The sequence below is a fragment of the Dasypus novemcinctus genome, chromosome 25, assembly GCF_030445035.2.
Source record: "Dasypus novemcinctus isolate mDasNov1 chromosome 25, mDasNov1.1.hap2, whole genome shotgun sequence".
Lineage (NCBI taxonomy): Eukaryota > Metazoa > Chordata > Mammalia > Cingulata > Dasypodidae > Dasypus > Dasypus novemcinctus.
In genome coordinates, this window is record NC_080697.1 from 14,486,628 (window position 1) to 14,500,665 (window position 14,038).

The 14,038-nt window shown below is 39.4% G+C and overlaps 1 protein-coding gene across 6 annotated transcripts in view; it reads left to right on the plus strand.

The window, feature by feature from the left end:
- LOC101414038 (protein FAM228B) overlaps nt 1-14,038 on the plus strand; it is a 76,142-nt gene that overhangs the window by 22,393 nt on the left and 39,711 nt on the right. For 5 of the 6 annotated variants that reach the window (XM_058287693.2, XM_058287694.2, XM_071211899.1 and 2 more), the window contains one exon: nt 5,114-5,221. The exons of the other annotated variant lie outside the window; for it this stretch is intronic. In XM_058287693.2, the coding sequence (XP_058143676.1) occupies nt 5,114-5,221 (108 nt within the window). The remainder of the gene's footprint in view (nt 1-5,113; nt 5,222-14,038) is intronic. 6 annotated transcript variants of the gene reach the window in all.

A 14,038-nucleotide genomic window follows, 5' to 3' on the forward strand; every position in this document is an offset into this window, starting at 1 on the left:
TATTTTATAGATGAGAAGTTTAAAAATGTTCCCCCCATTAATTAGGTTGTGTCCACAGAAGCAGGAACCTATTTATAATAGATTTAATTTGTGTTGTTTGTGAAAATAATATTTAGAATACTGATTTTGTAGTGAGCTGTTAATGGGCACACAGTAGGTTCTGATTGCAGTATTATTTTCACCCTCACTAAGGCACTAGTGGTTTCTAGTTACTAAATTGGACTGTTGTCTGGATTCTTCTCTGTGATCTGTACTGCTCCTGTTTCTCTGGGGGGTGGTGTGCTTGGGATTGACTGGCTTCTTATCTGAGCCCTTGCACTGAATCTTAGTCTTTGTACATTAAGTCAATGTGCTAGATGTTTGTTGTTGTTGTTGCTGTTGTTGTGGTTTTGTTTTGTCTTGAGGGGTAGGGGGCAGGTAATAAACCTGAGACCTTGTATGTGGGAAGCTGGCACCCAACCCACTGAGCCACATTGACTTCCCTGAGCTAGTTTTTTCCTTTGTTTTGCTTGTTTCTTTTTCATTAGTTTTACTTGTTGTTTGTTTTTTTTTAATTTCTGAACTCAGGACTTCCCATGTGAGGCAGGCACTCAACTTCTTGAGCCACATCTGCTCCCAGCGTGCCAGATGTTTTTAAAGATAATGTCCATACTCTGTGTGTGTCTGGGATAGGGGTCCTCTTTCTTTCTTTCGGATGTGGCTATCTAGTTCTTCCAGCACCATTTGTTGAATAGACTGTTCTGGCCCAGCTGGGTGGGCTTGATATCCTTGTCAAAAATCACTTGACTGTGATGTGAGGGTCTATTTCTGAATTCTTGATTCGGTTCCATTGGTCAATCTTTCTATCTTTATGCAAGTACCATGTGTTTTGTTTTGTTTTTGTTTTATCACTGTAGCTAAGTTGAATGCTTTAAAGTCCAGAAGTGAGAACCCTTCAACTTTGTGCTTTTTTTTTTATTCCAACCCCCCTTGCAGCTTGCTTGCTGTCTGCTCTCTGTGTCCATTCGCTGTGCGTTCTTTCTGTATGTCTGTATTATTTTTATTTACTCCACCCCCCCCACCTTGTGGCTTACTTGTCTGCTCTCTCTGTCCATTCGCTGCGCGGTCTTCTGTGTTTTTACTTATCTCCCTTTTTGTTGCATCACCTTGCTGAGTCGGCTCTCTGTGGCGCTTGTGGGCTGGGCAGCACTCCACAGCATGTGGGCGAGGCTGCCTTCACAAGGAGGCCCCAGGATGTGGACCCAGGGCCTCCCATGTGGTAGACAGGAGCCCAAGTGATTGAGCCACAGCTGCTTCCTGTACTTTTTTTTTTTTTTAAAGATATTTTGGCTATTTGGGACCCTTTTACCCTTCCAAATAAATTTGGTAATTGGTTTTTCCATTTTTCCAAAAAAGGCTGTTGGAATTTTAATTGGGATTGCGTTGACTCTCTAAATCAGTTTGGGTAGAATTGACATCTTAATGATATTTAGCCTTCCAGTTCATGAATACAGAATGTCCATCCATTTATTAAGTCTTCTTTAGTTTCTTTCTTTCTTTTTTAAAAATTACTGTTATATACTTAAAAAAAAAAGATTTATTCATTTATTTATTTCCCCTACCCAACTGCTTGTGCTTGCTGTCTGCTCTCTGTGTCCATTTGCTGCATGTTCTTGTGTTTGCTTGTCTTCTCTTTTTTTAAAATAATCTTTTTAAAATTTTTATTTCCCCCCATTGTTGTTGTTTGTACTCACTGTCTGCTCTCTTTGTCCATTTGCTGTGTTCTTTCCATGTCTGCTTATCTTTTCTTCTTGTCTTTCTCTTTAGGAGGCACTGGGAACTTATCCCAGGACCTCTGGTGTGGGAGAGAGGCACTCAGTTGCTTGAGCCACCTCATCTCCCTGGTCTGCTGTGTCTCTCACTGTCTCCCCTCTGCGTCTGCCTTTGTCGCATCATCTTGCTGCGCCAGCTCTCCGCGGCACAGGCCAGCTGGCCTTCACAGGAGGCCCTGGGAATTGAACCTGGACCTTACATATAGTAGATGGGAGCCCAATCACTTGAGCCACATCTTCTTCCCTCATCTTCTCTTTCGGAGGCACCGGGAACCAATCCCAGGACCTTCTGACATGGGAGAGAGACACTCAATCGCCTGAGCTACCCCCAGCTCCCTAGTTTGTTGTGTCTCTCACTGTCTCTCCTCTGTGTTTCTTTTTGTTGCATCATCTTGTTGCACCAGCTCTCTGTGCTGTGTGGGCCAGCCAGCTCTCCACACTGTGCAGGCCTTCGTGTTTTTTCACCAGGAGGCCCCGGGAATCGAACCCAGGACCCTCCATATGGTAGATGGGAGCCCAATTGCTTGAGCTACATCTGTTTCCCTTCTTTGGTTTCTTTTAGCAATGTTTTATAGTTTTCTGAATACAGGTCCTTTATGTCCCTGGTTAAGTTTATTCCTAAATATTTGATTCTTTTAGTCACTATTATAAATGGAATTTTTTTTCTGATTTCCTCCTCAGATTGCTCATTACTAGTATATAGAAATGCTACTGATTTTTTAGTATTAATCTTGTATCCCTCCACTTAGTTATACTCATCTATTAGTTCTAGTAATTTTGTTGTGGATTTTTCAGAATTTTCTAGATATAGGATCATATTATCAGTGAATAGTGAAAGTTTTCCTTTCCTATTTGGGTACCTTTTATTTCTTTATATATCTAATTGCTGAGAGGTGGGCACTCAACTGCTTGAGCCACATCTGCTCCCTGTACATACCTTTTTTTTTTTAAAGTTTTATTTCTCCCCCACCTTGTTGTTTTGCACTTACTGTCTGCTTCTGTGTCCATTCAATGTGAGTTCTTCTATGTCTGCTTGTCTTCTCTTTAGGCAGCACTGGGAATCAATCCTGGGACCTTCCAGAGTGGGAGAGAAGAGCTCAATCTCTTGTGCCACCTCAGCTCCCTGGTCTGCCACATCTTTTATTTTCTTTCCTCTGTGTCTGTTTTTGTTGTTGTTGTTGTATCATCTTGCTGTCCCAGCTCTCTGTGCAGGCCAGCATTCTGCATGAGCCAGCTCTCTGCTTGGGGCAGTTCACTGCACAAGACAGCTTGCCTTTGCTGGGAGGTCCCAGGAATCGAACCCTGAACCTCTTATATGGTAAATGGGAGCCCAATTGCTTGAACCACCTCTGCTTCCCAGCTGTACATACTTTTATTTTGCCTTCTAAGGTAATACTCTTCCCTGCCAAAGCTCTCATTTTCCTTGGGTTACCTTGCTATTTACTTTCTTTTTTTTTTTTTTTTTAAAGATTTACTTATTTATTTCTATCCCCTTCCCCCCCGACCCCAGTTGTTTGTTCTCTGTGTCTATTTGCTACGTGTTCTTTGTCCACTTCTGTTGTTGTCAGTGGCATGGGAATCTGTGTTTCTTTTTGCTGCGTCATCTTGCTGTGTCAGCTCTCCGTGTGTGCGGAGCCATTCTTAGGCAGGCTGCACTTTCTTTCGGCCTGGGTGGCTCTCCTTCGGGGGCGCACTCCTTGTGCGTGGGGCTCCCCTATGCGAGGACACCCCTGCATGGCAGGGCAATCATTGCACGCATCAACACTGTGCGTGGGCCAGCTCCACATGGGTCAAGGAGGCCCAGGGTTTGAACTGCGGACCTCCCATGTGGTAGGTGGACGCACTATCCATTGGGCCAAGTCCGCTTCCACTATTTACTTTTATTCTCAAAGTTTTGCCCAAGGACAGCGCTGCCTAAATTAAATTCCTACAGCCAAATGAACTATTGCATTAGCCCTTCACAGCTCTATTAATAAAGGAAATTCTCTTGTCCTTTCATGAAAAATGCGAATCATGCTTTCATGCTAATCTATATGTCTGCCATACTCATTTCTTTTCTTTTACTCAAAAACATATTTCAAAATCCATGTTCTCTTGGGAAACGGACTTTGGCCCAGTGGTTAGGGCGTCCGTCTACCATATGGGAGGTCTGCGGTTCAAACCCCGGGCCTCCTTGACCCGTGTGGAGCTGGCCATGCGCAGTGCGCCCGTGAGGAAAGCCGCCCAGCGTGAAAAGAAAGAGCAGCCTGCCCAGGAATGGCACCGCCCACACTTCCTGTGCCGCTGACGACAACAGAAGCGGACAAAGAAACAAAAGCAGACAAAGAAACAAGACGCAGCAAATAGACACCAAGAACAGACAACCAGGGGAGGGGGGGAAATTAAATAAATAAATAAATCTTTAAAAAAAAAAAAAAAAAAAAAAAAAAAAAAAAAAAAAAAATCCATGTTCTCTAGGAAGGCCCATTCTGATTAAATCAGGATCAGGCTGATACTTTCCATTAATTCATTGTATAGCTATCTGCATGCGGGGTGTACTGAGTATATTCAGATGATGGTCAGCGTTCTTAGTTTCAGACAACAGAATCTATCATAAAAAAGGATTCATTTTTGAAGATTTGATTGCTCACAGAATTGTTGGTCTTAAGAAGCAGGGCTGGGCTTGCAGGAACAACTCCCAAAATCACAGTGTAGAATGGGCCAGCCAAGGGAGGTGCTGTTCTGTCATGATTAAGACACTGCAGAATCAGGATGCTGTGGTTCCAGCTGCTGCCATGAAATCCCATTAGCTCTGCTATAATCTGTGCTGGCAAAATGGGTGCTCCACATAGGGCCAGAATCACCCTTCCCATTGAGCTTTGCATGGATGCAAGGTTGAAAGAATCTAAGGCACATGTCTGCCACCCTGTGGCAAGGGAGGCTGAGAAATGGACTGTCTGGATTCTCGCTGGGCAAAGCTTACTGTGGGGAATTACCAGAATGGGAACTACCAGAATGGGAAAGGGATGTCCGGGCAATTTTGGGTAGCCATAAGAGACAAGTATCCACTATTGTTGATTGTAAATGACACAACTCTAAAGCTTCTTTTTACATTAGAATATGAGCTCCCAATGGAGTGCTTTAAATTCTGCCAAGTTGATTATTGGTTCTCAACAAATAGGAAGTCAGTCTCCAAATGGTTTCACCAACTCCTAAACAATTAATCTCATCCAAGAAATGCAATCAGTGTGTAACAATAAATTTATATAAATGTAAACTAGTGTTGTTTTTAAAATAATCTAACACATGTTGTCTCATTAAAGGTTAAAAGTGAAAAAGAATGTTAATGATAGTAGTTTTGATCTGAAAACCTCCACAAGAGCTCTTCATCTTCCAGAGTCCCAGGAAGTGGAAAAAAACGTTATTTACAAGTAAGCCTGATATTGCGTAGCTTTGCTCTTCTTTCATTTAAGGTATTTGGTTACTTTGCCACCCCCTGGAGTCAGTGCTGAGCTCTACACCAGGCTCTACTGTGGCATGATATCAAGCATCTCTCACCGCTGTGTCAGGCTGAGATGACCCTCCATCAGCTTTTTCTGGTTTAAAAGAACAAGTAGCTAAGACATTCAGAAATAACAAGCACAGAAATGGAAGTATTTTGTCAATAACTTGTATTAAAGGTAAAAGGAGATTTTAATTGAATTGGAGTAGTAATAATAGAATTTTTGATTAGTTTTAGTTGATTGTAGCTGTTACATGAGTGAATCCAGAGTGAAGGGATGTTATAAGCAGAGAAAATGGTACATACTACTATGCATGTGGCATGGGAATTATCTCAATTAACTAGTGTTAGGGATTGAATTATATCCCCCACAAAAAAACATGTTCAAGTCCTAACCCCTGGACATTGGAATGCTATTAGTTAAGGTGTGGCCTTAATTTAATATGGCTGAAGTCCTTATAAACAAAGGAAATTGTACCAGGTTAGTAGAAGCCAGAAGTAGGACAAGTGAGAAAGAGAGAGAGGTAAAGAGATTACCATACAACGGAGGATTAACATCACCAGAATGATACTCACTCCGCGAGAAAGCAAGCAGCTCTGCCAATAACTTGCTGTCAGACTTCTAGTCTCCAAAACTGTGAGACAGTAAATTCCTATTGTTCAAGACAACCCATTGTATGGTATTTGTCCTAATGGCCCTAATAAACTAAGATAATCTAGTTATGGAGTTAAAAGTAAGATATTTTTTCTACATTGTTTTATATAACTTAACTATCTGATTGAAAAATAATGAGGTTCCTCATACATTGTTGTGGGAATATAAAATGGTACAGCAACTTTGAAAAGTAGCTTCTTAAATACACAATATAAAATTACATGGTAATTTTACCATTTAATTTTATATTGTGCTCCTATGTTTCTATCAGGGAAAATTAAAACACGTATCCATACAAAGATTCATACATGAATGTTAAAAGCAGAATTACTCATAATAGCTAAAAATGGAAACAACCCAAATGTTCATCAACTGGTGAATAGATAAACAAAATGTGATATTGTATCCTTATGGATGGAATGTTATTTGGCAATTAAAAGGTACATGGTACAACATGCATAAAACTCAAAACCTTTATACTCAGGGAAAAAAGCTAATCACAAAAACCACATATGGTATGATTCTATTTATATGGTATAGTATGACTCTATTTATATGAAATGTCCAGAAAAGGCAAATCTATGAAGACAGAAAGTAAATTATTAGTTGCCTGGGGCTGGTGGTAGGAATAGGGAGTGATTGCAAATGCTCCTAAGACTGTGGTGATGGATGCACACAACTCTATAAATATACTAACACCTATTGACTTGTACTATTAATTTTAAAAATTACTAGAGAAGTTGTAGGTTTACAGAAAAATCATGCAGAAAGTAGAGTTCCTGTATATTTTTTCTCGCTCAGTTTTTCCTATTGCTACTCTGCATTAGTGTGGTAACTTTGTTACAATTGATAAAACAATATAATTACACTACTAACTATAGTCCATAGTTTACATTAGATTCACTGTTATACAGTTTGATGTCTTTTTAAAAAAATAATTAGTTTTTTTATTTTTAAAGAGGCTATAGTTTACATAAATGCTACATAAAAAATATAAGGGATTCCCATTTGCCCCACTCTCTCCTTTTCCCACACTTTCCCACAGTAGCAACATCCTTCATTAGTGTGGTACATTTGTTACAATTGATGAACCCATATTCTAGTAACATATATACAACCTATAATTTCCCCTTTTAACTACATTCTAATATATAATTCAGTAGCATTAATTATGTTCACACTGTTGTACTACCATCACCACCATTCATTGCTTAAACTTTTCCATGACCCCATACAGAAGTTCTGTACCAATTAATCTCTGACTCATCATTCCCTACCCCTACCCTACCCTCTGGTAACTGTTATCCAGTTTCTGACTTTATGAATTTGCTTGTTCTTATTATTTCATATCACTAAGACAGTATTTGACCCTTTGTGTCTGATTATCTTGAAGATATTCAACGTGATATCTTCAAGGTTCAAGCATGTTGCAACATGAATCAGACCTTCATTCCTTTCTATGGCTAAATAGTGTTCCATTGTATGTATATACCACATTTTATTTATTACATTCATCAGTTGATGGGCACTTGGGTTGCTTCCATCTTTAGGCAATTATCAATAATGCTGCTATCAATATTGGTGAGGAAATACCTGCTTGAGTCCCTGCTTTCAGTTCTTATGGGTATATATCTAGTAGTGGGATTGCTGGGTCATATGGTAATTCTATATATTAACTTTCTGAGCAACTACCCAACTGTTTTCCACGGTGGCTGCAACCATTTTACATTCCCATCAACAATGAACCAGTGTTATTATTTCTCTAAATCCTCCCCAATACTTGTTATTTTCCACTTTTTACAATAGTAACGATTCTGTTGGGTATGAAATAGTATCTCATCATGGTTTTGATTTGCATTTCCCTAATAGCTAAGGATGTTGAACATCTTTTTATGTGCTTACTGTGTGGAGAAGTAGGAGCCTGTGACCACCCCCACCCGAGAGGAAAATTCCACAGCCCCCTAACCACCTATATCTCGCTTCTGTAACAAGCTTGCTTGACTGTAAAACCTTATCTCAATGCCTCCTCCTGTAGAAAGTGTCATCAGCCCCTGCCGAAAGACCAACCTGACTCAGACCCTTGTAAATGACAAAAACCCCCAACCGCTTATCTCCCCTGATAGAATTCCCAGTACTTGATTAACCGCAAACACCTGCTTCTGTACATGCTTGCTTGCTGAGCTATTGCCCCCTGCCCTGAACTGAAAGGCCTGTATAAGCAAACTCCCTCCGCGACTCGGGGCTGCTCTCTCCTCTGCGTAGGATGAGGCAGTTGCCGCACGGCTAATAAAGCTCTCAATTGGAACTTTATTCAGAGTCTGAGTCTGGTCGATATCGCTGGTCTATAACAATTGGCCGTATGTATATCTTCTCTGGAGAAATGACTATTCAAGTCTTTTGTCCATTTTCTAATTGAGTTGTCTTTTTGATGTTGACTTGTAGGATTTCTTTCTATATTTTGGATATTAAACCCTTATTGGATATGTGGTTTCCAAATATTTTCTCCCACTCCATAGTCTGTCTTTTTATTTTCATGATAAAGTCCTTTGCTATAAAAATTTTTAAATTTTGATTTATCTATTTTTTCTTTCATTGCTTCTGCTTCTTTTGGTATAAAGTCTAGGAAATTGTTGCCTAATACAAGGTCCTGAAGATGCTTTCTAATGATTTCTTCTAGGAATTTTATAGTTGGTTCTTTGATCCATTTTGAATTAATTTTTGTATCGGTGTGAGGTAGGGGTCCACCTTCATATCTTTGCATATGAATATCCAATTAGATACTGGATATTGTTGAAGAGATATTGGATATTGTTGAAGAGATTATCTTTCCCCAATTCAGTGGATTTGGCAGCCTTGTCAAAAATCAATTCGATGTGAGGGTCTACTTCTGAACTCTCATTTTGATTTCATTTATCTGTATATGTGTCTTTTTGCTAGTACCATGCTGTGTTTTTTGTTTGTTTGTTTTGTTTTGTTTTGTTTTGTTTTTTGAGATACTGGGGCTGGGGATTGAACATGCGGGAAGCCAGGGCTCAACCACTGAGCCATATTGGCTGCTCTGAGTCAGTTTTTTCATTTGTTTTCTTGTTGTTTGTTTTTTAGTTTTTGTTTTTAGGAGGCACTGGGAACTGAATCTGGAACCTCCCATGTGGGAAGCAGGCACTCAACTGCTTGAATCACATCTGCTCCCTGTTGGGAAGTTTTTTTTTTTTTATCACTTATTCGATCTCTTTACTTGTTATTGGTCTGATGAAATCTTCTGTTTCTTCTTGAGTTAGTGTAGGTAGTTTGTGTGTGTTTCTAGGAATTTGTCCACCTCATCTCGCTTTTCTAATTTGTTGGTGTTCAGTTGTTCATAGTATCCTCTTATAGTCCTTTTTATTTCTGGCAGTAGTAATGTCCTTTCATTTATGATTTTAATTATATGCATCCTCTTTTTTCCCTTTGTTAGTCTAGCTAAACGTTTGTCAATTTTATTGATCTTTTCAATGAACCAGCTTTTGGTTTCATTAATTCCCTCTCTCTCTCTCAATTCTCTATTTTATATGCTGCTCTAATCTTTTCTGTTTTCTTCCCTCAGGTTACTTTGGGTTTAGTTTGCTTTTCTTTTTCTAGACCCTCCAGTTGTGAGGTTTGTTTCTGATAGGAGATCTTTCTTCTTTTTTAATATAAGCATTTATTGATGTAAGTATAAATTTCCTTCTTTGGTGCATCTTGTAAGTTTTGGTATGTTGTGTTTTTGCTTTCATTTGCTTCAAGAGATTTCCTAATTTCCCTTTTGATTTCTTCTTTGACCCATTAATTGTTTAAGATTGTGTTGTTTAATTTCCACCTATTTGTGAATTATCCAGTTCTCCCTCTGTTATTTATTTCTAGTTTCATTCTGTTGTGGTTGGAGAAGATAAATTGAATGATTTCAGTATTTTTAATTTATTAAGACTTCTTTTGTAACCTAAGATATGCTCACATATCTGGAAAATGATTCATACACACCAGAGGGTTTGCTTTCTGCTGCTGCTGTTGGGTAAAATGTTCTATATATGTCTCTTAGGTCTAGTTGGTTTATAGTATCATTCCAGTATTCCATTTCCTTATTGATCTTTTGTCTAGATATTATATTCATTATTGAAAGTGTTGTGCTGAAACCTCTTGCTATTAAGTAGAACCATCTAGTTCTCTCTTCACATTTCTTAATATTTGCTTCATATATTTTGTTTCTCTGGCACTAGGGGCATTAATTAATTAATTAATTAATATTATGCCTGAGTGTTGAGTTGACCCATTTATCAGTATATAGTGACCTTCTATGCCCCCTGTAACAGGTTTTGACTTAAAGTCTATTTTATCTGATACTTGTATAGCTATACCAGCTCTCTTTTGGTTACTATTTGCATGGTATATTTTCCATTCTTTCACTTTCAACCTATTTGTGTCTTTGAGTTTAGGGTGAGTCTCTTATAAACAGCCTATAGTTGGATCATGCCTTTTTTTTTTTTTTTTTTCATTTTTCTTTTAGGTATCAGGGCTGGGGTTTGAACATGTGGGAAGCCAGTGCTCAACCACTGAGCCACATCAGCTCCCCTGAGTTGCTTTTTTCTTCTGTTTGCTTTTTTTATTCTTTTAGGGGGCACTTGGAACTGAACCCGGAACCTCCTATATGGGAAGGCACTCAACTGCTTGAGCCACATCCACTCCCCTGGATCATGTTTTTTAAAAGTCCTTCTGCCAATCTCTGCCTTTTGACTGCAGAGTTTAATCTATTTACATTTAAAGTAACTGCTGGTAATGCAGGAATTTCTTCTGCCATTTTGCTATTCTGTCTTTGTATGTCATATGCCAGTTTTTATACCTTGATTCTTCCATTAACACCTACTTTCTTATTTTATTTTTTGTAGTGTACCATTTTGAGTCCTTTCTCATTTCCTTCTGTATATATTTTTCAGCTGTTTTCTTTGTGGTTATGATGGGGCTTAAATTTAACATCCTAAATCTATAACAACCACATTTGACTTGTTGCCAACTTAACTTCAATAGCATAGGCATACACTATTTCTATACCCCTCTATCACTCTACTTTTTGTTTTACTTGTTACAAATTTTACCTTTATATATTGAAAGTCCAAAGTCATAGATTCATCAGAACTTTTGTGCATTTGCATTTTAGAACATATAAGGAGGAAAAGATGGAATTACATATCAATAAATGCAATACTATAGTGTTGGCATTTGTATTTACTCATATGGTTATATTTACGAGGGGTCCTTATTTCTTTATGCCACTTCAATCCACTGTCTAATGTCCTTTCCTTTCAGTCTGAAGAACCCCCTTTAAGCATTTCTTTTAGGGAAGATCTTGTGGCAAATTCCCTCAGCCTTTTTTTGGTTGTTGCTTAATCTGGTAATGTCTTACATCTTTTACTTATTATTTTTTAATTATTTATTTTTTTGAAAGAGGAATCGGGAATTAAACCCAGGACCTCATATATGGGAAGCAGATGCTCAACCACTGAGCTACAGCTGCTCCCCTCTACTTTATTTTTGAAAGACAGTTTCATTGGATATAAAATTCTTGGTTGGCTCTTGTTTTTTTTTCCCAGCACTTTAAATATTTTGTTCTACTGCCTTCTTGCCTCCATGATTTCTGATGAGAAATCTGCCCTTAATCTTATTGGGACTCCCATATACACATTACTTTTCTCTTGAAGCTTTCAGAACCCTTTCCTTGTCTTTGACATTTGACAATTTGATTACTATGTGCCTGGGTGTAGTTCTCTTCAGGTTTATTGTTTTCGGGGTTTATCAGGCTTTTTTTTTTTTAGGATTTATTTATTTATTTATTTCTCTCCCCTCCCCCCCCCCACCCTGGTTGTCTGTTCTCTGTGTCTATTTGCTGCATCTTTATCCGCTTCTGTTGTCATCAGCAGCACAGGAATCTGTGTTTCTTTTTGTTGTGTCATCTTGTTGTGTCAGCTCTCCGTGTGTGTGGCACCATTCCTGGGCAGGCTGCACTTCCTTTCGCGCTGGGCGGCTCTCCTTACGTGGCACACTCCTTGCGCATGGGGCTCCCCTACGCTGGGACACCCCTGCGTGGCAGGGCACTCCTTGCGTGCATCAGCACTGCGCATGGGCCAGCTCCACATGGGTCAAGGAGGCCTGGGGTTTGAACCGTGGACCTCCCATGTGGTAGACGGATGCACTAACCACTGGGCCAAGTCCACCACCTATCAGGCTTCTTGAATGTGTATATTCATGTTTTTCAGGGAAGTTTTCTCTCATTACTCTTTGAATGATCCTTCTGACCCTTTCCCTCTTTCTTCTTTGATTCCTGTAATGCATATATTGGTATACTTGATGGTGTCCCACACAGGTCTCTTAGGCTCTGTTTACTTTTTGTCATTCTTTTGTCCTTCTGCTCCGCAGCCTGAATCGTTTCAGTTGTCTTGTCCTCAAGTTCACTGCTTCTTCTTTGACCAGTTGCTATGTGTAATTGAAACTTCTAAAGTATTTTTCATTTCAGTTTGTGGTCTTCAACTCCAGCAGTAATATTTGGTTCCTTTTTAAAATTTCTATCCCTTTATTCAGAGTCTCATGCTGTTCATTCATTATTTTCCTAATATCCTTTAATTCTTTCCTTGTGTTTTCTTTTATCTCCTTGAGCATACTGAGGATAATTTTTTAAAGTCGTTTTTTCTCAATATATCCAAAGTCCAGTCATTTTCATTGGTGGTTTCTGGATTTTTATCTTGTCCCTTTGGATGTGCCATCATCATTTACTGTTTCTTTGTCTTGTAACCTTTTGTTTCATACTGTACATTTAAAAATTTCAAAGTGTCAACTCTAAAATTTAGTCCCTGAGCTATCCCTTAAGTTTGTATACAGCTAGTTATATGACAGAGATTTGAGTGCCAAGAGCTAGTAAAAACAAACCAAGGCAAAAAAACCCTTTTATATTCTTTGCAAACTGGTTTTGTGTGGCTGGTCCTATCCAGAGTTTAACCTTGCTGTCAAAAAGATCTATCCAAGATGAAAGGGAAGTGCATAGTCCTCTCAGTCTTTTCTGAGCCTGAGTCATATCCTGGGATTGTGCTTGCTTGTGGCTGTAGAAATTACTGATTACAGCAATCCCAAAGCCCCCTCTTTTCCCTATGAAATTGACCTTCCCCCCAAACCTGGGTGCTCTATTATATTCCCTGAAGCAGGTGATCCTTTTCTCCAAGCTGCACTTACTCATTTCTTACACTGCTTTGGGTGCTCACAAGATGCTTCTGCCTATAGGGCAAGTTCTGGGAGTGTGCGCTGAGAGGAGTTTCCTGGTTCACTCTTTCGGGCTGCTTCCCAGTATATGGCATGGACCTACAGGCACCAGTGTATGTGCAGAGGGATTGCTCTGATCCATCTGGAACAGGGCTAAGGACCCACAATGAGAGCATAGTCTAGTTCTACACTGTGCTGGGGAGGGCTGGGATGAAGGGCCAGCAAGAGTGCCATGAGCTCATTTTTTAAAGCTGTTTTCTTGATTTGGCACTCGTCCAGTGTATTAGTCAGCCAAAGGGGTGCTGATGGAAAATACCAGAAATTGGTTGGTTTTTATAAAGGATATTTACTTGGGGTAGGAGCTTACAGATACTAGGCCATACAGCATAAGTTACTTCCCTCACCAAAATCTATTTCCATGTGTTGGAGCAAGATGGCTGCCAATGTCTGTGAAGCTTCCTCTTGTCCTGGGGCTTGCTTCTTTTTCCTCTGTGTGCTTACTTCCTGGGGCTCCAGCTTAAAGTTCAGCATCAAACTCCAACATCAAAACTCCAATATCAGAAAACCCTTAACTCTGTCCTTCGCCATGTCTTTTATCTATGAGTCCCCACCCACCAAAGGGTGGGGACTCAAAGCCCTACTGGCACAAGAGGTTTATAATTACTTAATCAAATAAACCTATGAATCCAGTATAATCTAATATGCCCAAAGGAAAAGATCGGTTTACAAACATAATCCAGTATTTCTTTTTGGAATTCATCAATAATATCAAACTGCTACACCCAGTTACTGCAACCCTTTGCTGTGTTCTAGAATTTTGAGAAAGATGGGTCTGCC